The sequence below is a fragment of the Gekko japonicus genome, unplaced genomic scaffold, assembly GCF_001447785.1.
Source record: "Gekko japonicus isolate JY-2015 unplaced genomic scaffold, Gekko_japonicus_V1.1 scaffold880, whole genome shotgun sequence".
Classification (NCBI taxonomy): domain Eukaryota; kingdom Metazoa; phylum Chordata; class Lepidosauria; order Squamata; family Gekkonidae; genus Gekko; species Gekko japonicus.
In genome coordinates, this window is record NW_015170917.1 from 331,209 (window position 1) to 357,092 (window position 25,884).

At 44.9% G+C, this 25,884-nt stretch overlaps 1 protein-coding gene across 4 annotated transcripts in view; it reads right to left on the minus strand.

Annotated features, from left to right (window-relative positions):
* The window catches only part of AMD1 (adenosylmethionine decarboxylase 1), a 29,233-nt gene extending 7,946 nt beyond the window's left edge, over window positions 1–21,287 (minus strand). The window contains exons 1-7 of one of the 4 annotated variants that reach the window (XM_015418757.1): window positions 20,689–21,287; window positions 9,900–9,986; window positions 6,433–6,559; window positions 4,711–4,813; window positions 3,796–3,840; window positions 3,465–3,507; window positions 3,164–3,308 (exon numbers count right to left, since the gene is read on the minus strand). In XM_015418757.1, the coding sequence (XP_015274243.1) occupies window positions 3,164–3,308; window positions 3,465–3,507; window positions 3,796–3,840; window positions 4,711–4,813; window positions 6,433–6,559; window positions 9,900–9,986; window positions 20,689–20,822 (684 nt within the window). In that variant the 5' untranslated portion in view covers window positions 20,823–21,287. Of the gene's footprint in view, window positions 1–3,163; window positions 3,309–3,464; window positions 3,508–3,795; window positions 3,841–4,710; window positions 4,814–6,432; window positions 6,560–9,899; window positions 9,987–19,884; window positions 19,951–20,403; window positions 20,425–20,688 lie in introns of those variants that run through there. The other 3 variants (XM_015418759.1, XM_015418761.1, XM_015418758.1) reach the window with 3 other exon arrangements.
* Between the last annotated feature and the right edge of the window lie 4,597 nt (window positions 21,288–25,884).

Below are 25,884 nucleotides of genomic sequence, written 5' to 3' on the forward strand. Positions count from 1 at the left end.
CAAAAAGACCGAGTGCCATCAGGAGGTTCACCAGTGGGGCCAGAACCCTAGAAGCCCTCCCACTGTTGCCCCCCCCCCCCAAGCACCAAGAATACAGTGCATCACTTGCCTCAGACTGAGAGTTCCTATCTATCACTTGTGGCTAACAGCCACTGATGGACCTCTGCTCCATATGTTTATCTAATTCCCTCTTGAAGCTGTCCATGCTTGTAGCCGCCACCACCTCCTCCTGGGGCAGTGAATTCCATGTGTTAATCACTCTTTGGGTGAAGTAGTACTTCCTTTTATCTGTTCTAACCCGACTGCTCAGCAATTTCATTGATTGCCCATGAGGGACACCTTGGAGGACTCCGGGTTCACCAGTAATACGGAACCAGACAAATGGTCCCCGAAGATGGGACTGTCATCTAGTCATTGTACATCAGTACCCGTTAGAGGAATCTCTCTAAGACCTATTCCCTTGCGCCGACTTAGGCTTGGATTCCTTCTATGGAAGGTCGGTTGATAATTGGACCTAGAAGTGGTCTGGTAGCGTTGTGTCTGAAACTCTGAGTCAGAATACCTGAAAGGTTTATCAAAGGAAGGCCTATAGAAAGGATGAGACCAATACCTGGATTTGGACTGGCCAGAGGAAGAGGCGGTTATACCAAACGATTTAGCCTGTAATTTATATTTTCAGATGCATTCCAAAACCTCATCTGTGTCTTCACTAAATAATTATTTACCCTCAAAGGGCAAGTCTTCCAACTTAGCTTTAGTACCGGGGGGGGGGGGGGGGGAGAAAGGGCCTTAACCAGGAGTGAAAGCACAGTATTAAGGCCGATCCCATGGCCCTGCCATGGCAATCCACATCATGGCGGCTGCCATCACCTGTTTCCCCAAACACATTCTCTCTTTAACAAGGGCTTTGGCCTGCTTGTCCTGGAGTAAGGCCTCTATATAGGGAACCAGCTTTTCCCAGAGTAAACGTTTGTAAAGGCCCATCACGGCAGAGAAATTAACTACCTGAAGGCCCATGGCCCTGGAAGAGTACAGTTTGCAACCCAATGCATCAAGTTTACGTCCCTCCTTATCATTGGGTGAAGTACGGGAACCATACCAGCTACGTGCCGGAATCACCTCAGAAATAAAGGAGTTTGGTTTAGGATGATGAAACAGAAATGGTCAGTACAACTCTGTATAGTCCATCAAGACGACTGGCTGAGGGGGCTGTGTAAGCAGGATGTGCCCACGCTGACAGTAAAACCTCCTGTAGACCCTGCAGAAGCAGGAGCACCACCAGGCCAGAGTCAGATGTGAATAAAGTTTGCATTAACGGGTCCTTTATCTTTGGCTCAAAGGCCATATGTTCCAAATCCAGAGCTTTCACCATCCAGATTATCTGATCAGAGAAAGATGTGAGGTCCTCTGATGGCGAGGTGGAGGGTTTCCCACCAATGACATCGTCCAGGGACAGTACCGATGGAAGTTCGGAACTGAGGTTCGAGGCTCTGTCCCCTTCAGAGATGGATCATCTCCTGGTGAACCTGGAGTCCTCCAAGGTGTCCCTCCGAGGGCCATGAGAATGACCACTAGGTGACCGGGTGGATCTGGAATGAACACGGTGAGAGCTAGGGTCATAAGATGAGTACCTGCAGGCACAGTGGTACCACAGAGGTGGCATGTCAAAAGCATCAGGTAGTGTCTCTGGGCTTGGCGGATTCACCAAGACCACATCAGATTATGGGGACCCTCGACGACGGGAGGATCATACAGAGTGCGGAGAATCGCCGCTGAACATCGGTACTGAAGGAGATAGGTGCTGGGGAGATCTCGATGCTGAACGGTGGCGAGGCGGAGAACGGCCCCTCGATGTCGGTGGATTGTTGGTACCGGCAGGAGCACGGTGGCGAGGTGAAGGAGATTGTTGGCGTTGAGCCGATGTCAACCCTAATTGGTCTCATCCTGGGGCACTGGAGACAGTGGTGAGCACTGTTCGTGAGCGCGTTTTTTCTTCTTGGCTTTTTTGGCAGGTGGCTCGGACTCTGCCCTCGTGGCAGTCACAGCAGAAGGGGACTGGACCGGGGTGGGGGCTGAGCTTACTGATGGTGCCCGTGGCTGTTTTTCAGTCATTATGGGCCTTCTCCCATAATGCAGCCTTGAGGTCGGCTGCCCTGCCTTCGCGGGCTTGTGGAGTTAAAGCCTTACAGGCCTTACAAGTAGATGTATTGTGGGCTTCTCTGAGGCACAGAAGACAAGATGAGTGATCATCCAACTGAGCCATCTTCACCCCACAACCAACCCATTTTTTAAATAACGCCACTTTTTGTCGGTCTGAGGCCATAACTTTACCTCAGAACGAAACAAGTCCTCTCACAGTGGCGGCAAAAAACAACTGAGGGGAGAATACTGGCTCCTTCCAGGTCACGTGACTTGTAGGCGGGAAGTTGCGATCCCTGATAGGAGCCAAGCACTCATGGGTAGATTTTTAACTTTATTGAGCTTGCTAGTTCCTCCTGGTGGCTGGCCTGTGGTATCACAGTCCAATGTGTGCCTGCACAGAAGCCACGAAGGTGAACCAATAGTTTTAACTAATTGGTAAAATGATAAATGTTTAATAATAATTTTTTAAATAAATTCAAAAGAGAAGGCACAAATGTAAACTATTTTCTACATCTAAAGTGCCCCCTCAGCAATCTAACCTGAACAGCATGAGATTATTGTGGTAGGAACAGTACTCTGCAGCACACTGAATTATGGATTGAGCAAATCTATCCGTATGGAGACAATGAGCAGATGGTCCAGCTTTTCAAAGGATTTGATTGGCTTTTGGATTCTTGTAATTCCAGTTCTATTACACTTGGAATTCTGATTATTCTGATTCCACAGGTAACTATATAGAATGAGTTACAGTTGAAGTGAGACCACTCTAAACAGCTTTGCTGTTTTCCACTTCATTCTGCAGGCCCCTGCACTCCCCGCCAAAAACTGCTCCTGAAGACAGAGGAACCTTGGGAACAATGTAGGTGTCTTCCCTTTTTCCTGATCAGAGCTCTACTTGCTGTAGCCTAGACTCAACCCAATGGCTTGTCAATAGCCTCTACAAATTTATGACTGTACACTATATGCACTGCAACCTCTTGGTTCAATTCTGCTCCTTTAAAAGCTGAAATTACAAACTTACACGAGTGACATCATTTGCAGTAACACCATCTTTCATGTAGAACTGGTCCATAACTACTGGGTCAAGCTCGCTCATCAGAATTTCCAGTGTTTGATCTGGCTGACTGATTACTCGACTCTCTGGAAAATCCAGGGTGTACAAGTACCTGTTTTAAATAAATACTATAATTATTCAGAAGTACTTTAAGTCAACAATTCAAATGTATAGTTCTTTTTACCATTTTATACTGACTTTCATTATATGCTTACAAGGTAGAAATTTATTCTAGATATTTTAGAAAGAGAAGTAGAAGTAAATTTACCAGCAGTCAGAATTCATACGGCCCATGCAATAAGCTGCTCCATCTGTGAAAGACAAGAGACTAGTGGTAGATCACAGAACTACCATCTTTCTGTCTGAAAGATTTAGTACTGCTTATTACCTAACCTATTATACAGCTCACATCCCATCCTGTAATAAGTATAGGGAAATGAGGCTTCTTGCAGCAGTAAGAGCCACTATGGTTTGAGGTGCCTTACATGCATGCCTCCCAGCTCTGGCTGTTCACAATAACAGGATTTCTTGCAGAAAAAAATAATCCGCACATCACTTACTGTAGCCAAATTGTGCTACACATATTACACATTTCTTACCTCCACTATATTTACATCCTGCAACCCTGCTCCCATCAGGCTCATCTAATAGGAATAAACATTAAAACAACTCAAAACCTTTTGCAAAATATAGTCCTGTGTGTGTACACACATGCACATCAATGTTCCCTCTAAGCTGTGGAGTCTTGTGAGCAAAAATTCTACTTTCTGACCTGCTGGCATTAAAGTTGTGAACAAACGATTTGGCTACTGCATAAATTAGTTTGCTCTGGGGCCATTCTTCCTGAGCTAAGACAAGAATCTGTGAGCTGGAGGATAAAAACCTGTGAGCTAGCTCACACTAACTCAGCTTAGAGGGAACACTGATGCACATCACATATTTTCTTACTGTAAATGGATGCAAAATTCTATATTAGGACAGATTATAAATTTCACCTTAATTTCTGTAGAGAACCTTGAAATGGAATCACATCTTCACTTTGCCACTGTCATTCTTGCAGTGCCATCTCCAAGTGTACGGGCAGTTTTAGCCAATTCCAACTATTATATAATCCCTATAATCAAGGTCTGGTCTACTGAAGGCAACTACTATAGGTGGCTTTTAAATGGGATTAGCAAAATTCATGGAAGATAAATCCACAATTGCTCTTAACCGTGTTATCCAAATGGAATATTAACTACAGAGGCAATATCTCTTAATAATAGTTGCTAGGGGCCAAGGAGGTTTGGCCTTTGCTTATTGGCCTTTGCTTATTGGCCTTCTGGGATATCTGGTTGGCTGCTATAGGAAAAGGGATTCTGGACTAAAGAATCTTCTGGTATCATGGTAACAGTGCAGTAATAGCCTATATGTTACCTCTTCTGCTGTGGCTTGCATAAACTTCTTGAATTATTTGAAATTTTAATTTACGGGCTCTATCAAAACCCATTAATCAGTAAGAAATGCTAACTTACTTGGAAATATTTCATTAAGGAACTCTACTTCTTCCTGGAAATTCCTGTGTGGGTACTCTTGGTGGGAAGGCTTCATAAAATTCTTACGTGAATAGAAGAAGCTCTGAAGGATGAGAAAGTTCAAATGAGATATGCAGCTTTCCTAAATGGTCTCACATAACATGACAGGGTTTTTTTGGGGGGTGGGGGAAGCACCGAGGAGAGAGAAGAGTGATCCTGTCTACCTGTTCATATAGTTTACAGAATTATTCTCCTGTACACTGCTATCATCAGTACACTCTGGAGACATCCTGGTTTTCCTAATTTGATACTAGATTAACTACCATATCACTAGGCAGCTTTGAAATACTAAGTTTATTCAGACTGATATTTGTACAAAATGTGACTTATATCCAAGGACACATAAGAGTATTTGTTACCTCTGAACATGGATTTAGTTGCACATAAATAGCATGTCATAACGACACGTCATGAGTGTTTTAGTTTAATAGTATATTTCTGGGCAGGGGGATAGATATTAACTTGTCCAGAGGGGAGGGAGACAATACATGTCAAGTCACTCAAGGGAAGTGCTCCCAGATTCCTTCTCCATCTAGTGCACATTCTTCCACCGTAATGCAAGGTATGATGCCAGGCACAGACAGGGGATGGCATCACATCAATAACAACAAGTATCTAAGATGTTTTCACTGCAGAGCAGATTCTCTTCCTCTATCTCCACCCTACTATCCTCATCCAGGCCCACCACTGTGATGCGTTACTTAAGACAGGCACCTTTTTTCCCTTTAAAGGGTAAGTCTGGGCACTTTTCAGTTCAAAGCTCCCTACACCGCTGTAACTAAAGTTTTTAGTTTAGTATGTTATCAAGCTGCCTTCACATCTATCTGTCAACATGGCCAGTTTTTGCTGTACTTTGTGGGCAGCTGGCATCCCACCATTCCTCAAAGGCTGTAGTAGTAGTAATGTATCGCATTATGGCAGCAGCTGGTCAGATGCTTCCACCATACCCTCCAAGTACTCTGAAGTTGCAATAGCTGGAAAAACCAAACTCTTACATTCTGTCCTCATGAGACAGACCATGGCTTGGATTCTGCTAATTAATTGTATCAACAGTGGTGCAAGCAGTCTTCTTTAACACAAGAGGCTCTTTAAGGTGGTACAAGCAAGAGGGGGAGAAGTGTCACTGGTTACCAGATCAACACAAGTAATATTAACATGTCCAAGACACTTAGACAACCTCGGTCCATGCAGTAATTAGCCATTGGGTGGGGAGGTGGGGAGAAGAGGAAAGTAATTGATAGCTACTTGCAAGAATCTTCTTAGCTCTCAGACAGCAGCTGAAACATTAACTAGCTTGGAAAAAGATGGGTTGTACTCCTGAACTTTTCAGTCAATGTATTAGTATGGAGAATGCTACCAGGATCTTACACAAGAACTACATTAGGAAAGTTAATTTCTAATGGAGGAGAGGAGAACAATATAAGCTGCTTTGAGTCCCCTTTGGGAAGAAAGGTGGGATACAAATGAATGAAATAATGGAATAATCTGGAAAGGCATTTAATCATAGGAAGATAACTTCAATTCAATTTTAATATTTAGGCAGCTATTCCTCAAATAAGCAGACAACTGTAGCTATACAGCCAACATATGACTGTTGTGATAAAGGTGCTAGTTGCAGAAATTCATATATAACACAACACACATGAGAGTTCGGTATCTTACCTGAATAGAGTCAAACCCACAGTATTCTCTAGCAAGCTCTAACAGGGGAACCAGTGCCTGCAGTAAGAGGGTGGTACCACATGTCTTCAAAATGAAACGTCTCTTGGAGACAAACATGCTACTCTCACTGAAAAACAAATTATGTAAAAACATTAACACTGATTACCTAGTTGGCTTTAGGAGACTCAAATTTCTTTTCTGCCAAATATTACCACATTCAAATGAGAGAAAAACATAAATTTAAACAATCAGGAAAAATGGGCTCCCAAATTAAACAGTAAATGAGGCCATAATTTGGCTGCAGAGGTTGTATGTGGAGAAGCCATTTACTCTCATCATTTTGAGGCTTAAGCACAGTCTCAAGCTAATTCTGCCTTCTTCAAAGCTCAACAGGATAGCATGAGAAACCCTTGCTTCTCTCTTGGCTGCAGAGAGTGAAGGAATCACATGTGGTCCCAAACAAAGAGAGCTGATGAGGCCTTGAAATAACATCTAGATTGTTTCAGTAGCAACTAAGCTTGCAGATAATGTCTGAGGCTGTACTCAGAAATCCTACCAATCTCAGCGTAATTGCAGCTTTGGCACAAACACACTTGGTTTTTGTGCTCATACTCTCCTTGCCAGGAAAGTGGAAGCCTTCCAGACCTGCTCAGGCAAACCATTCCACAAGGTGGGGGCCACAACAGAGAAGGCACACATACAAGTAGTTGTTGATTTTTCCCATTTGCAGGTTGATAACTGCAGAAGGCCCTGCTCTGAGAAGCAAAGCTGTTGTTGCAGAACGGAGGGGGGAGAGGCGGTCTCACAAATATGAGGATCCAAGGCCATGAAATGCTTTGTACATGATAGACAATACGTTAAATTGAGCCTGGTAACTGTTGGGCAACCAGTGGACTAACTGCAGCAGGGGAATAATATGCATGCTCTGTCTAGCTCCCAACAATAGCTGGACTGCAGCATTCTGCACCAACTGAAGTTTTCAAACTGATTTTGAGGGGAAACCAATCTACAGTGCATTATAGTAGTCTAGTCTTGATGTTGCTGTGCCGCCAATCCAGGTGTCCAGATCAGCCATATCAATGTAAAGGGCCATCTTACAGGCTAAACTGAGTTGGAAGACACACACACACATACGTGTGTGTGTGGAGGGAGAGAGAGAGAGCTGGGCATCATCTGTATATTGATGAAAACCATACCAAAAGCCTAAGATCTTTACACAGAGATTGAGAAGCATGGCTGAACTTGGTTAGATTACTATTTATTGGCCTATCCTACCTCACAGGATTATACTATAATGATGTGCTGAGCACTATGTATTCAGAGCAGAATGCAAATATAATAAAATCAAGTACTTCATAGCTCTCACTTCTATGTTTTGCACTTGCATCCTGTACTGAAGGGGGTTCCAGAAGATAGATCAACGGACCATGGGTACCAGTTGCTGGCAGAATATCAAGGTTTGAAGTTAGCATATACAGGCCTCCCTCGTCTCTCAATAGTAGGCCTCCCTCGTCTCTCTCCCCCTCCCCTCCTAAGCGAGCCATCGAGCCTCGCTCATCTCTTCCCCCCCTCCTCCCCCTCCCCTCCGAAGCGAGGCTCGGCAGCTTGTAGCCGCCCGGGCCTTGCTGGGCTCCAGCTGGCTGGCTGGCTGGCCGGGCAGGCCCCCCGCCTCGAAACGGGGCTTGTAGCTGCCCGGGCCTCGCTGGGCTCCGGCTGGCTGCCTGGCCGGCCAGACCGCCGGCTCTGAAGCGGCGGTGGCGAGGCCGGCAGCAGAGCGTTCTGTGCGCGTGCGCACGGAACGCTCTTGCACTTTCGGGGGGATTTAAACATCCTCCCCAAATTTTTTTTCAACTTTTTGTATTTTTGTGCACACGTGGGGACTGGCCCACGTGTGCACAAACCTCCCCCGGCCCCCCAGCTGCCCCCTCCGTGCTGTTTTAAGTATCCGCACGGAGGGGGCAACTTGGCTATTAGATATATAGATGTGTTAATCATGGGCTACCTGGGACATGGAAATTTAGTTATATCTTCCACCATTCACAAGATGCCATGAGAAGTTCCAATGGAAGCAAGCTTTTAGTAACTGACCCTACAGACACACAGGTGCATGAAGATTGGGGCAAGGCAGAGGTGCTAAAATTGCAACATTTTAAATTTGATGCACAGAGCATTCTATACTGTCATGGATACTGCCAGACATATAGGGAAACTGCAACTACTGGTCATGACCAAAAAGGATGTTGTGGCACACATAAACAGAATAAACCTCCCAGGGAAACATGCCAAGAAGGGAGTCTAGGGACCCAGAATAGAATAGCTTTGAAGATTAGTAAAAAGAACACAATGTAGTAACAATTATATGGCCTTGCATAGATTAGAAACTGTCTAACCCATTATTAATAGATACAATTTGTTGAAGCCCAGGTGTAGAAGTGTGAGAATTCCAAGAATGTTCAGCTTCACAGAATTGAAGATATGATTGAAGGACAGGAGTATGGATGGATGGCCAAAAGATATTCATTTGTATGAGAAACATAATCATTATTTTTAAACACTTTGTTAAGGCAAAAAGTAGCAAGAATGAACTAACATTCTGTATATATTCTAATAAGTTACTTTAAGTAAAGATAATCTTGTATGGTGTTTGAAGGTTTCAGGTAAGTTATAAAATAATGAGAAAGAATGTATGCCCTTATTGAGGCAGAAAGCGGTATTAATTGAGAGCTTCTTCTTACAAGGGGTTCCTGCTTACTTTTGGGGTAAGAAACTCTTACAGACTCATGTAATTGATTTACTTTCATTATCTATATAACAATGATGGATGGTATAATTTTTTGTGGTTTCAGTCTATATGAAGAAGGCAATAATAATTATGCTTTAATAAACAAGCTTAGAATGGAAGCAGAAACTTTACCCAAACCAAACCTATAGCATTACTGAGGTATATCTCTGGCTAGGAGTTAAATAATCTGGTATAGGACAGCTCACTAAATGCCTAGGGTTTCTTAAGTGAACACCTATACCTGAATCAGGCCTGACTAGAGTCATCCAGAACAACAGATTTCTAATTCGGGTGGGTAGCCATGTTGGTCTGAAGCAGCAAAACAGAGTCGGAGTCCAGTGGCACCTTTAAGACCAACAAAGTTTTATTCAAAGTGTAAGCTTTCAAGTGCAAAGCACATTTCTTTGTACAAAGAACACTTTGCACACGAAAGCTTACACTTTTAATAAAACTTTGCTGACCTTAAAGGTGCCACTGGATGCAAACTTTGTTCAACAGATTTCTAAAACAGCCTTTTTATACTTGCCACTTCAACAATGAGTTTTTCATTTATTGCTACAGCACAGTGAGCTCCATGATCTTTACTAGGCAGTTAGTTTAGAGCCATTCAGATGCAAAGATGTGATTTTGTCCCTCTTTATATTATAACTTAAAGCTCTATTTTGACCATAAGTAATTTTTTTACCTGAGTACATAAGCTTCCTGCTTGTCAGTTTTTGTCACACTAATGATCAAACAATGCACATTCTCCAAAAGTTTGTCCCATTCAAACCTGTTAGAAAAAGAGTTTAGCATTAGCTCTTTTGCAATCAATTACAGTATATCCAACAGTAAAGCAAGTCACTATTATTTCGGAAATGAAATCATAAAAGTTAACAGCCAAGTTCAAAGTTGCAATATCCATATATAAGTTTCTCTTCCTACTTAACAGAACTGGCTTACCTGCTCAAGGCTTGAGCAAAGCTCTCCTGTTTGTCTCCCAAGGAAGCAAAAAAATTAATTGTTCCATTTCTACCCAATCCCACCGCAAACTCTCTCAACTACATCCTGCATCACTCCTGAAGACCACCAAACTCCAAAAATAACTTTAAGGAAACACAAGGAGCTGCAACAGCAAAAGAACCTTTACTCAAGGTTATTTGCATATACCCCATAAAGAAGTAATGCAATTAGTAGCTTCATCTTGGCTTACTTAAATCTACTTAATGAATTTTTCAGATTCTCTCTTCAGTAGAAATAAGTTAAACAACTGCAGGTATATCTCACTGCTAAGACTCACCGCTTGTTTTTGTGAGTTATCTTGGGCAGTCAAACTATTGAACATCCAACATCAGCACTACTTAAAGAGCCATCTAATGCTTTTGGAGTTCATACTGTCACTGAGAGAAGAGGAAAAGTTGAAAGATTTGCACAACAGCATGTTTCCAGCCAACCTGCCCTATGATACTATATAACACAGATGGAGGTTTCAAAGCTTTATAGGCCCAGTCACTTTTCATGATACCATGGCCAAGATACCACAGGCAAGGACACTTCAACAACAGACTTAGGCTTAGATCCAGCAGTGCACAAACAGAAACATAAATGGGGTTTTCTTGCATTTCCACTTTTACAAGAGCTCTAGTACAACCAGGGATTTTGCACTGGATCGAATCCTAAACGTGTATCACCCACTTCTTTTATTCGAGATTAACTTGAAATCCTGATTTGTTAGTTCACTGATATTTTAAAAATGAGACCAATGCTTAAGTAAATGCAGACTTTATGCAGATAAATTGCATCTTACTAGCTGTATGAACTGAGGACAGGTAGACAGATTGGGAATTGTGATGCTGCAGCAACTAGGACACTGTGCTGAGCATTATTATTTAGACATAGGCAATTAAATCATAGGATATCAGCATTTTTATTATGAGCTAAAATGAGCTTCACTGTATTACAGACAATCACACAGTACTGAAAAAGCAGAATAGATCTTTAGACCTCATATTTAGAAGCAGTTTACATATCTGAGTTATGTTCCCAATATTCTTTTATTAGATACTTCTATCCAATTCAGACAAATATATTTTTTATTCCTGACGCGTATTCTAAATGCAGCAATGAGACACCTATGAATGTGTGATTTTGTAGACTCCCCTTCTTGTGACAGTCCCCTGTGCGGTAGGAGGCTGCAAGGCAAGATGGAAGAAATCATTGTGTGAATTAGTTAGATTCAGAGTTCACTGGATCCACCTTGTGTTTTAGACCAGAGCTGTAAAGGGATTTGCTTTTTCCCCAAGCTACTGCCACAACTACTTCTCTATGAACTAGATTCCCAGCTAAACAGAAACTGTAATCCATACCAAAAACAGATTCATAACATTCATTTTAGAAATTAAGCTAATTTAGAGTTCTCTGTAAGGCACAAAATTATCATTCAGACAAAGAGAGATGTGCATGTCCCAATTCACATCGGATGTACTTAAACTGACAGACTGGCTTCTGGTCTGTGCACTGTGAAGATAGCAAGGCGAAGCGTTGATTTTCCAGGAGTTCCAGGAGATATAAAATACCCCCAATCATTCCATGTGGATCTGCGTGGAAGACACCCATCTTATAAAAGTTATGACAGGTTGGCCCCCTCTCTCCTGAATGACTCTAAAGGGAGGATAGACTGTGCTGGAAGAAAGCATTCTTCCCTCTTCTGGCCTGTCCACAGCTCTTATCCAGCCCATGAGCAACTGTTGCGAGGGAGGGAAGGCATGCGGCCGCTGGGTGTGTGTGTGTGTGTGAGTGGGTGCAGGACTATGAGGCTGAAGTACAATAGTGTGGGGGGAACAGCAGTGAAGGTGGAGAAAGGGATGAAAGGATGGGGCCGGAAGGGGAGAAAGGAGGAGGAGGAGGGCCAGCATGTGGATTGCTAAGCAACTGGGCTGTCTTGTGCATGCCACTCTGAGGGCAAAGACTGAGGGCAAAGGCCTTGGAAGTGAGTGGAGCAGTAAAGGGGGAAAAGGGTGCCTGTCTCCACTGCATGTCTGAACAGAATGAGTGTCAGGGTGACCTCCCTTCTCCCCAACACCTGTTCTCAGCCCATGAAGGGAAAGGGGTCACAGGAGGACACAAACCACCCCTTGGAGGTGTTGGAAACAGCCTCTCCATCAGGCCTTCCCCTCACCCCTGCTGTTTCAGTGGGAAATGCAGGATGGGATCTGGGAGAGCCAGGACCCTGTCTTCTGGGTCACCTGTAGCCTGTCACTCAGCCTGGACCACGTCACAGGGTTGGTGGTGGGAATGGGGAAGTCTGGTGTGCCTCCTTGAGATCCTCAAATGTAGGATGGGGAAGAACCGAAATGAAGAGTGAGATGGATCATAGCTGTGCTCAGCTGCTGAGTCTGGGTGTACGGAGAGGGGGGAGTACTGAAAAAACTACCTTATCTACTTGCAAGGAATATGACTTGCCTCCTAAAAGTGCTACATATACAAAAAGTAACTGACTTATACGGAAATATAAGATACTCCCCCTTTTATGGTATCCCTTGGGGGAAAACCTAGTCTTGCATATGATTAAATACACTTATTGGGGCTTTTGTGGATACCCCAGTAAATCAATGGCTTTCACTCCTAGGAATTAATTGCATTTGTTTGTACCATGAGCAGGGCTATTTTGGGGCAGGAACGCACAGGAACGGAGTTCCGGCTGGCTCCCAAGTTGGCCACACCCACCAGGAATGCATTAGCATAATAGGCCACACCCAACAGCAGAAACTCATTAGAATTGGTTACATTAGGGGTGTGTGGCCTAACATGCAAAGAGTTCCTGCTACAAAAAAAGCCCTGGGTTTTGACCACAAACAAGGTAAACAGAATAAGAAGCAAAAGGTGGGTGTGGCTGGATGACCACACTTCTGGTAACATGGGAATGCAGCTTAATATGCTAATGAGCGGTGCAGTCAGGGGTGTGGCCTAATATGCTAATGAGTTTCTGCTTCTGGGTGTGGCCTATTATGCTAATGAGTTCCTGCTGGACTTTGTCTACAAAAAAAGCCCTGATCATGAGTAATAATACCATTAATTGGGTTTGCCTGTGTCATTTATAAAATTTCTCTCTCTGGCAGCTGGCATTACATTTTATGCCACACATGGCCTGGCCCGACAAAGTGACATTTATGTCAGATCTGGCCCCTGAGTTCAACACTTCTGCTCTACACATCCTGCAGAATGGAAAAAAGAACACAGCCATATTTGCCACCAACTAAGAAGACTGGACAGCTTCACTCTACCAGACCACAAGAGTATATTGTACAAAGGTCCTGAGTTCCATGTGAGTTCTTCCTGATACACCCTGCTCTGGTCTCAGGAAGTTTGCTTAAGCAAAACTGCAATTCTCAGGGACCTTCAACTATCGATTTGCATTAGCCAAAGTTTTTGCTCACTAACAACTCTGCTCCTATCTTGAGTGGGAAGGACTGGACCTTGTCTGCAATACCATCCTGAGCTTTAGAGGCCCTCTAAGTTCCAGTGCAGCTATGGAGATTCTTCCCTAAGCTCAGGTTTTTTTGTGTGTGCACGCGCACACAGTTATCATGCCAAGCCTCAAATACACTCAAAAAGCAGCAAGACAGCTCACTGCTCTCAAAACTTTGCCAAAGCTCAAAATACTGTAAGGGAGAAGCGACACAATCTCCTGTACAGAAAGGTGGATGTTCATGCTAGATTTATGGAGCCTTGACCAAGCTTTTGAAAATAAAAGTTCATATCTACCTAACTGAAGCATCACGAGGTAACAGCAGAGGCAGCAGTAACCAAAGAACCATTGACCATTTTCTGCTCTTCTGTTTTTTACCTTGGCTACCTTATATTTGCACATGTTCATAATGGAGGCATGGCTGAACACATACTAGGGCTAATAAGCATTTATTACATTGCCCAATCACCATATTTATTGTACAGCAAGGCTACCTACATACCAGCATTCCACACTCTCATTTACGTAATCTAGGATGAACACAATTGACTATTTAGCAAGGTCTATATCCATTCAATACACCAGTTCTCTGCAGCATCTTGTCAAATGAACAAAAGAACTCCAGAGGAAGAATGGCTATGCATGGGTTCTACAATCATTAGAGCTCCTTATGCACTCAACTTTCTGTGGTGCACCTACTCCAATTGTGAAATGAATACAGGTAGTATACCAGACATAATTATTTTTTGGGCTAGGAAGTTAATGTCATTATGAAAGCAAAGGAATCAACTAGCTAACAACTGCTACTGTATATCACATCAACCTCTTATCATTTTTTTCAAAATTATCAGAGCAGGGGTCAAAAATAAAGCTGACAACATTGCACTATGTGAGATTTTTGTTTGTCTGTGCAGACTGAGATGCCAGCTTTTACGGTTCTTCAAACCTCTAACATATCTGGAGTCCCTTTCTCTTAGAAAAAAGTAATAGACCTTATTTTAAATTTTAAGTAGCAATCCAAAGTCTTAGCTATTTATTAGTAATAATGCATTTTGTGAAGTTTCATAAGAACATAAGAACATAAGAGATGCCAATGTTGGATCAGGCCAAAGGCCCATCCAGTCCAACACTCTGTGTCACACAGTGGCCAGAAATACCAGTGCCATCAGGAGGTCCACCAGTGGGGCCAGGACATTAGAAGCCCTCCCACTGTTGCCCCCCCCCCCCAGCACCAAGAAGACAGAGCATCACTTGCCCCAGAGTCCCTATCTATACCTTGTGGCTAATAGCCACTGATGGACCTCTGCTCCATATGCTTATCTAATTCCCTTTTGAAGCCGTCCATGCTTGTAGCCGCCACAACTTCCTGTGGCAGTGAATTCCAAGTGTTAATCACTCTTTGGGTGAAGAAGTACTTCCTTTTATCCGTTCTAACCCGACCGCTCAGCAATTTCATGGAGTGCCCACGGGTTCTTGTATTGTGAGAAAGGGAGAAAAGTACCTCTTTCTCTACCTGCTCTTTCCCATGCATAATCTTATAAACCTCAATCATGTCACCCCTCAGTCGTCGTTTCTCCAAGCTAAAGAGCCCTAAGCGCCTTAACCTTTCCTCATAGGGAAAGTGTTCCAACCCTTTTATCATTCGAGTTGCCCTTTTCTGCACTTTTTCCAAAGCTATAATATCTTTTTTAAGGTGTGGTGCCCAGAACTGCACACAGTATTCCAAATGAGGTCTCACCATTGATTTATATAGGGGCATTATTATATTGGCTGATCTGTTTTCAATACCCTTCCTAATAATCCCCAGCATAGCATTGGCCTTCTTTATTGCAGTCACACACTGTCTCGACATTTTCAGTGAGTTATCCACTACAACTCCAAGATCTCTCTCTTGCTCAGTCTCTGCCAGTTCAGACCCCATCAATGTGTATTTATATTTAGGATTTTTGGCTCCAATGTGCATCACCTTGCACTTGGCCACATTGAACCCCATTTGCCATGTTGACGCCCACTCGCCCATCTTTGACAGATCCCTTTGGAGTGCCTCACAATCCTCACTGGTTTTCACCACCCTGAACAACTTCGTATCATCCGCAAATTTAGCCACTTCACTGCTTACTCCCAACTCCAAATCATTAATGAACAAGTTAAAAAGCAGTGGACCAAGTACTGATCCCTGTGGTACCCCACTGCTTACCCCCCTCCACTGGGAGAACTGCCCATTTATACTCACTCTCTGTTTTCTATTAATTAGCCAGTTTTTGATCCATAAAAGGACTTGTCCTTTTATCCCATGATTTTTGAGCTTACTTAGGAGCCTTTGATGAGGAACTTTATCAAAAGCTTTCTGGAAGTCAAGGTAAACAATATCTATTGAATCCCCCTTGTCCACATGTTTGTTCACCCCCTCAAAGAACATTAACAGGTTAGTGAGACAAGATCTTCCCTTACAGAACCCATGTTGAGTCTGCCTCAATAGGTTTTGTTCATCTATGTGCCTACTAATTCTTTCCTTAATAATGGTTTCCACCAATTTACCCGGTATCGACGTCAGACTGACTGGCCTGTAATTTCCCGGATCTCCTCTGGAACCCTTTTTAAAGTTTCAGAATACTCCTAACCAGCAGTGTTCCCTCTAAGCTGAGTTAGTGTGAGCTAGCTCACAATTTTTTACTCTCCGGCTCACACATTTTTGTCTCCGCTCAGGAAGAAGGGCTTCAGAGCAAACTAATGTATGCAGCAGCCAAATTGCTGGCTCACAACTTTAATGCCAGTAGCTCACAAGGTAGAATTCTTGCTCACAAGACTCCACAGTTTAGAGGGAACATTGCTAACCAGTGTTCCCTCTAAGCTGAGTTAGTGTGAGCTAGCTCAGATTTTTAGCCTCTGGCTCACACATTTTTGTCTTAGCTCAGGAAAGATGGCTCCAGAGCAAACTAATTTATGCAGTAGCCAAATTGCTACTTTAATAAGTAGAATTTTTGCTCACAAGGCTCCACAGCTCAGAGGGAACATTGCTGAGGCAAAATAATGAAGATGTGTGTTGGGAAAGATGGCTGGTACATGTTGGGCATTCAAGTTTGTCAACCCTGACCAGAAAACTGCATAGTCATTCACAGATGAAGAACTCATACTATCAGGGATACTTTTACATATTAGTCCCACGTGTTCTATTTACTGTGTAAATTTCATTTGAGAGTAGCGTACACTTAAGTTCCTATGTTAAGGTCTGGCTTAATTAAAAGAAAGGATTCCTGTAGTTTAAAATTCTCTGCCACTTTCTGGGATCTCTAGTATGCAACTGTGACTTCATGTTGTTCAAGGGCCCACCACCACCATAGGAAACACCTTAAATGTATTACTACCTATTATTCAACCCTTGCCAATGCTGATGATATTTTGGCTGCATATACACAATTGTTTTAATTGCCAGCTTCAAAACAAGAGGTTATCTGCATCACTGAGGTCTGCATGATGCATGCAGTTTTCCATGAATGCCCAGTTCTCATAACTTGTATTTATAACAAGGAAGCAGAAATACTAGAGGTATTCGTTGTGAGTGATGCCATCATGATGTATCACAGGTATCTAAGTATGTCAATACAACAGAAATTTAGAATTAGTAAATTAGCAATTCTCTCATCCTTTAGGGTGGAGTGAGAACTAGGCTGTTCACACACAACCCATGAAGTCCAGTGGGGTGGGGAAAAGAGATAGCATAACCCTTTCAGATAGGTGTTGACTGCTGATAAATTCAGTAATGCAAATTCAGTAAAGCAGTGAAACACTGACATTCCTCCTGGCCCTTTAAGCAGACACAGGAAGCAACTTGCTTTTGTTGGTTTGCTTCCATAACAGTAACTGGCCTAATCTACATGCCTCATGGACCTAAACTTCTGAAGAAGGCACCTTACAACATTGTCCTAAACAAACATCCATGGGTTCAAGCTATAAGGATGGAATCCTATTCATATTTCTGAGCAAACCCTAAATGGGAACAGAACTTTCCTTCTTTTAGAAGTACTGAAGGCTATGGGTTTGCCACATGGACAACCCTTACTTAACATGCAGAGACCACAGGAAAGCACCAGGACAGGAGACAGAACCCAAGTTAAAGACCTCCAGTTTTGCCACCGAAACAGTGACATGGAGATGTGAGCTGATTTCTATTGCTGTATTTTTCTATCGAAAATTGTCAATTTCTAAAGATTCATTGTTTCATAAACAATGAACTGTTACCATTGTCAATGTTAGGCAAACATGGCAATTTCAAAGCTGTGATTTTTTCTAGAAATTTCATCAGAGAATACATGTTTTATTTATGTGTAAAGGGGAGCACTAAAGCAAACAACAAAAGGGGGAAAATCCCAACCTGAAAAATCAAGCCAGGAACCTAAAAGGCTGAAGAGCTAAAACACTAAAGCCACAGGTAGACGTTAGAAATCCATATTTTAAGAGATCAAGTAGGTCAAAGCCTCAGAGCCAAAGTTAAAATTCTTATGTTTCATCATGTGCTAGAAATATTGAAATCACTAATATGTGGCATTAAAAACCAATGAAATGGAATGTACTAATGAAACTGAAGCACTGAGTGACCTCTACAGAACAGGTAAGTTCTTTTAAATAGATGAGTGGACAACCGTGTCTATGGAACACAATGTGGATCTTGGCTGTGCTAAAAGTTATTTTTTCTTTTAAAAAGTGGAAAGGGTCTTTCAATCCAAGTATTATTCCAAGGGAAAAAAATAACTGACACATTTAAAGAACAGTTGGTTATGTTTATTTTTTCAACACGCGGATTTCTAATATTAATTATATGTAGCTACATGAGTACTTTTAAAATTTGTTTACTAAACATAAAAACAAAAATTCTACATCAAACCATACTATTTTGGGAATCAAAAGTATTCTGAAAAATTCTCAAATTCAATTTTTTCTGGCAAACCCACACCACTGGTGATATTATGAAGAAAAAACGTAAGGCAGAAAAAAGTTTGTTGTAGAGGTCTACACTAAACTAAACTCTTCAGACATTCCAACTCATTTATTTTAAGTGCTTCATGTTTCTAACTACACACTGGTCAGATGCAAGGTCTTCATTTTACTTCAGTTCATTTCTTCCACCACAATAGCCAGTAGTATCAGTGACTGGTTGCTGCTGCTGTGAGGCAGGCAAGAAGTATCTTCCAGATGTAACACATTTATATGGTAAAGCCAATTTGATAATAGCTGGAAAATGAAACTGACAGCCACAGTATAGCATGTAACCACAACTTTTTATTTTTAGGAGCAATGTTCACTGTGTGTTGATTCTCATTCCTTAATTATTTTCAACAAGCTTTATTTTCTCTCAACACATCTGAAGTTTTCATCCTCTACAGCAGTACAAGAACTCAAAAATCTTAAACTGGAACAAGTAGTTCAGTTAACTATCCAGACTGCTTCATGCAAACAGTACTGACTACTACTTTCTCCTCCTTTCAGTTTCAGAGGGTCAGACTTGTCACTCTCTGTTCTGGTGCTTAAGCCTTTAATGCCCACTCTTCCAGAGGATCACTCAGCCAGACTGTCCTTCTCCCACACAAAGCAAGGGAGATACAAGCACATGTACATCTGAGTTTGTGTAGAGTTCAGCCCTTCCCCCCACTACTCTGTTGCTTGAGCTGGCCCTTTTTCCACATTCCTGAAATGCCCACTAGATGACAGCCCCAAGCTCGGCCCTTCCACGGCACAGCAATTTCATTGGCTTGAACTTGTCAATGAGAAAAGAGAGGCCCCCCTATCTGGGGTGTGAGGCAGAAGCCTCACGTGTGATCCCTGTTCCAGCCACATTTTTTGAAATAGGAGGGGCTTCCTTCGCCCTGCATCCGTGCCAAGTACGACAAGCGCCAATGGCACAAATAAGGAACTCGAACCACGCTCTCTGTCTGTGCTCTCCTCACCGGAACTACCCTATGAGGCCCACTCCTGCCTGAGAAGCTAAACATAGCCCTTCCACCACCTCTGGGCACTGGCTGAATGAAGTAGACTGCAGTAAACCTCCCTTTAACAGGTAGCTGAAACAACCCACAAAGACGAATTTTAGAGGCGGCCGCTCCCTCAGAACCTGACCCGAGGGCTCCGCTGTCAGCAGCGGGAAGCGCTACGTGAGCGCAGAATTGTCTCCAGCAGAAAGGCCCAAACAACCCGCGCTCTAGATGCACACGCGAACGAGCAAACTCACGTGATAAATGCGTCCATACGTGACGATGCAGACTAACCTGGGCACCTATCGTCGCAGTCACTGCGGTTCCAACCTCAGCTCCGAGGGAAACCCCCCCCCCATCTAGGGCCACGGTGACTAAACGGGGCGACAACTGCTCTCCCGCCCCCCCACCCGAGGGGGAGGAAGAGCTAAAGAGAAGGAAGCGGAGCAGAGACCAAGCTCCGCATTAAGGGAAATTAGTGAGGATCCCAATGCGCGCGACACGACTTATCGCCCGCCCCAGAAAGGTCGAAAACCGCCCTCGCACCTTAACCCATTCCCCGCCAACTTCTGCCCCGGCCTGCCTGGAATGCGAACCGAGGCCTGCCGCCCCGCCTCGCAGCGAGGCCCGCGTGAGCCGCAGGAACCATAGTGACCGTTGGAGACGGTTCCTCCTCTCCCCCGAGCAACGGCCAAGAGAGCCGGCGAACCTACGCACGTCACTCCGAGGCCTCTACGCCGCCGCCGCCCCCACTGGTAGAAATCCTCCCTCTTCACCTGGCCGAGGGACAGCCCCCGCCCTCCATTACGCCGTTCTGAATGGAGGAGCCGCCATGCCCTTCTCCTTTACCGGCCATTAGCCTCGCTCACTTCCCGCCTAGCGGTGCCGGCATCGCGCTCACCCTGCTGCCAGTGCATGTGCGCCACCAGTCGGGCATATTCGACCACCCACTTCACTAACTCATCCATGTTTCCTTCACTCTCTCCACTCTAACCCGCCCCCCCCCCGCCCTTCCCTTTACCTCATCGTCCGCCCGGCCTCTGCCTCCCTCCCCTACTAACCTGGGAATGGTGCGGAGGTCGCCGGACCCCTTGCTCTGGTGTGGCTCCTGCTGCGAGGGCTGTTGCTGGGCGAACCACACCTCCAGGAGCTTCTCAGTCCCTTCGAAGAAGTGTGCACCGTTCTCCTCCATCATGGTGAGACAACTCCGCAAAACCAACAACCACAGAAATTAACGACAGGCACCCCCGACCAAACTGCTGCTGCTGCCGCCGCCGCCCTCCTTCTCCTCCTCACCTACACACTGGCTACGGCTGGTCACTACTACTGGCGTTTTTCGGGGCCGCGTCGCAGCCCGTCCAGGCAGGTTTCACCTTTGACGGGGTAGTACTCTTATACTAAGCTTTAAAAAAAAAATACCAGCGAGCGGTTGCGAGGAAGGCGACGGGTCCTTTCGAAGGGGGAAGGAAGGTGGACGCGGGGTGGAAGGAAAGAAGTGCGGAGTGGGCAGGCGTGCAGGCGATGCGGTTCGGTTCCTTGTATTCCGTGTGTTCCCCTGTTACAGAGAAAAGCATAGAGCGAGCGCTAGCTAATGTCGCCGGCCATACTGTGTAAGCGAAGGAAAGCCGCGCACGCAGCAGCTTTTATTCCAGCACAGGTACCAGCGACCCACCCTGTACGGCTCCGTGATTGGATGCTCTCCTCTTAGTCCCGCCCACCTCTCTCAGCTACAGGATATTTCAGCTGTCTATCAGCCGTCACGGGCTCGCCCTGTGTTCCTGCCCATTGCGAGCTTGTGTGCCCTTAAACTAGGTGGCCGACAGACTGAAGGCAGCATTGCCAGCTGGCACATGTGTGAACGTGAAACAAACGAATGGATGGGAAAGTGGGTGAGAGGAGCTACGGTGTGAGAAGCGAAAGGAATGCAAGGAAACCTCCCACATCATTGCATAATCACTTCAGAAAATATGATTGTGATGATATGAGAGCCGTATTAAGGTAATGTGATCATACGAGGAGCTCTGCCGGAGCTTGAAACTTAGGTTCGTTTTCATAATCTTTTTGGATTGAAGTTGAACAATTGCCAAATATTATTCTCCAATAAAAGGACCTTGGACTCGTCTTCAGAACGTCGTGAACAGAAGCTGGTATCCATGACAGTTTAGATTTTAGTATGTGCATAAGAAAGATTTAAATTTAATTTAAAATTGTTTTAAAACATTTTAAATAACCTACGATTTTATAAATGAGATAAAGTATAGTAATGCTAAATTGTTCCAGATATAGATTTGTGTGGTGAGGATGGGAAACGGGAAACATAAGGTACACCTGTAGTTGTGATAAAAATGGGGTATAAGCATAAACATGGTTTGGTCAAAACTTTAGTTGAACAGAAGGGTGTGTGTGTGTATGACAAATGGAAAGAAAGGGGAAGTTAAAGTGTTGTTTGAGACAGGAATATGTGCTCTTGTAGATGGCACTATTAAACACAAAGGATTAACTTCTCAAACATGTAGAATTGTGCTGAAATGTGTGTTGAAATAATCCTAAAGTGGCAATTTGATATCCATTTACTTTGGTATATATACCATTTAATTTAGAGAATTACACCCATCTAAGGAAGCAATCCTAAATAGGTCTACTCAAAAGTAAGTCCCATTTTATTCAATGAGGGGTACTCTTAGGAAATGTTCTTAGGATTGCAACCTCTATTAGTGCATTTAATTTTGGGGAACAGGCAACCTTGCTTCATAACCTGGCTGGATGTGGATGTAGTATATGAAAAAAGGAGCACAATTTATTTGTTTACTTTCTCTTCAACATAGCTTATATCATCTGTCCTCCATTTTATCCTCACAACAACCCTGTGGGGTAGGATAGGTTGAGAATGTGTGACTGGCCCAAGGTCACCCAGCAAGCTTCCATGATAGAGTGGGGATTTGAACATTGATCTCCAAAATCCCAGTCCAACACTATAACCACTAGACCACAGCATAAAGCCTCAAAATAAAATAAAACTGTTTACAAAATGGAGATGATTCAAGTGACAATGGAGGGAGAAATATTAGTGACCATAATGGCTTAAAACATATTTGTACTGATAAAAAATAAAAGCATACAAAATGGTGGAATCATGTCACAATAAACATCCAATAAATGCCCATGAAACTGAGCAACCACAGTTAACAGAGCAATAATAACATCAATTAACACATTACCTGAGGATATAATTTCCTCAAATATAAAATAATGCAACAGAGTGCTGGGAAAATGCAGTATCTATCCTTCTAGTACCTTATTATCTCACCCTTCCTCCAAGTAGTTCAGAGCAACATATATGCTTCTCCCTCATTTAATTCTCAAAATAACGCCTATAACGAAGGAGGCCGGTTTAAAACAACACAGGAGAGCGTGGAACGGTGGAGTGCTCCTAGGGGATCAGCTAGTGCCCCTAGTGGGGAGCTGTGGAAGAACAGTCCAGCAGGGTGGACAGTGTCTCTCTCTTGCCTCTTGTTGGCCATCAGGGTGGACTCTGAGTGTTGAACGCCATTGTTGTGTGGATTTTTGTCTGGATGCATGGATGAATGAGTGAGTAAGTAGCCTGCTATTGATGTTGAGGAGAGTGGAGACTGATTGGTTGTAAGTAGAGTGGAATGTTGGGGGTAGGAGTGTTTTAGGTTTTTCTTGTGTTATTGCAGCCCAATATACCATTATATTTGATAAGTTTTTGTATAGCAGAGGGTGAATGTATGGTTGTATGCCAGTGAGGGGGTACAGCATTTGGGAGACGGTTGATTGGCTGTTACTGGCAGTCTGGAGCTGCAGCGTGAACCAGCCAAAAGGTAGTGATGCCAATACAACAGATTCCAGTGCTCTTTGGGAGGGGAAAGTATAGCGGTGGGTCCAGGTGGTGGAGTATGGGAAGGGTGCTGAGAAAGAAAAGAGCTCGGCGCCCTTCCAGCATGCGATTCATCCTAAAGGATGATGGCAGTGGGGCAAGGATCAGTAACCCTCCTCCGACATTGGTGTTGTGCAACGCCAGGTCTGTGAATAATAAAACAGCGGTCCTTCGGGACTTTATTCTGGAAAAACAGGCTGACCTGGCTTGCGTGACTGAGACCTGGGTGTGGGACGGGGAGACTGTATCTCTCTCCCAGCTTGCCCCACCTGGGTTTTCAGTCCTACACCAATCATGGACTAGGGGGCAGGGCGGAGGAGTGGCGATATTTGTACGAGAGGCTTACTCCTTCAGGGCGCTCCCCACGGCGGAGATTGCGGGCGTAGAGTGTGTTGGTCTGGTGCTGGAGGCCGAGGAGAGTTTGGCAATCTGGCTGGTGTACCGGAAGCGGTACCATGGTCGGACAACTTTGCCCTGAAGGCTCGTGCAAATGTCCCGCCCCAACCCCGTTTGGGCGGCGAGCGGATTTTAGCTCGCCCGCAGAGCCTGATGGACCCTGGGCGGCTTCAGATGGCTCTGCGGGATCCGATGCCCCCTGGTGGTTCGTTGACTGAGTTTGTGGATGACTGGCATAGCCGACTTTCCATGGCCATCGACGTTATCGCTCCTCGGCACCCTCTACGCCCTCGCTCTAAGCTTGCCCCCTGGTATACCCAGGGGCTACGGCTTATGAAACAGGAGCTCAGACGGCTAGAGAGACGGTGGCGCTGAGCTCGCGATGAGGCTACAAGAGCATCTTATAGGACATTTATGAGCTCCTATGAGATGGCAGTCAAGGCTGTGAAGAGAGATTTCTATGCAGCTAGGGTTGCGTCCGCTAGCTCACACCCGGCCCAATTATTTAGAACGATTCGGTCACTGACGGCTCTGCCACAGGGCAGACAAAATAGTAGGGAATTGGACATTGGCTTGTGAGGCTGTGCGGATAAAGTCTTGACGCTCCGCCACGACCTCCCTGCCACAGTTGATACAGTTAGTGAACTTGAGGCCCCTTGCACGGCTGCGCCGGTCTTAGAGGACTTTGACCGGCTCAGCCTGGAGGAAGTTGATAGATTGCTTGTATTTGTGTGCCCAACCACTTGCGGCCTTGATCCGTGCCCCTCTTGGCTCATTAAAGCGGGCCATGAGGGGTTTTGAGGTGCCTTGAGGGAGATCGTCAACAAGTCCCTCCTGGAGGGGCGGTTCCCCGAGGCACTCAAGGAAGCGTTGGTCTGCCCCCTCCTGAAAAAGCCAACTCTGGACCCGGCTGAATTGGCCAGCTATCGGCCGGTGTCCAATTTGCCCTATTTGGGCAAGTTGATTGAGAGGGCGGTGGCGACTCAGTTACAGAGTTTTCTAGATGACGCTTCCGTCCTTGATCCATTCCAGTCTGGCTTTCGCTCAGGGTATGGGACGGAGACTGTTGGTTGCACTGACTGACGACCTCCGTAGACATCTGGACCAAGGCGGTGTGGTGGCTCTGTTGTTGCTAGATCTGTCAGCCGCATTTGATACGGTCGACCACCAGCTGCTGGTCCACCGCCTTGCCAACGTGGGGATCCAGGGGCTCGCCCTTCAATGGCTTGCCTCTTTTCTCCAAGGTCGGGGCAGAGGGTTGTGCTAGGGGAGCAGCAGCCCCGGAGGCACCTGCTTGAATGTGGAGTGCTTCAAGGGGCAGTACTCTCCCCGATGCTATTTAATATATATATGCGCCCCCTCGCCCAGATTGTCTGGAGGTATGGGCTTGGGTGTCATCAATATGCAGATGACACCCAGCTCTATCTGATGTTGGGCGGCCAGTCAGACTTCGACCCAGAAGATCTTCAACGAGCTCTACAGCCCGTGGCTGGGTGGCTCAGGCTGAACCGGCTGAAGTTGAACCCGGCAAAGACAGGGGTCCTGTGCCTGGGTCGGGGTGGTATGGGATTGGGACTCCCACTCTCGGCCTTTGATGGGGCTCCTCTGGTGCCAGCTTCGGAGGTTAGTAGTTTGGGGGTGCTCCTGGACTCCACCTTAACGATGGAGGCCCAGGTAGCGGCCACTGCTAGAGCAGCCTTTTATCATCTTCATCTGGTGCAGCAGTTGGTCCCCTTCCTTAGCCGTGATGATCTGGCCACAGTGATCCATGCGACAGTCATCTCAAGGCTAGATGTCATGCCTGCCCCTGATGACAAACCTGACAGCCAGGAGCATGTGGAGTTGGCACCACAAGCCCCTGAGGAACCTCCAGAAGCAGAGACTTACAGTCAGGAACTGGCTCCTGTAGCAAAAGAGTCTCTAAGTCTGGAGGAGGATAGAGCCTCCCAAGAAACACCTGCGC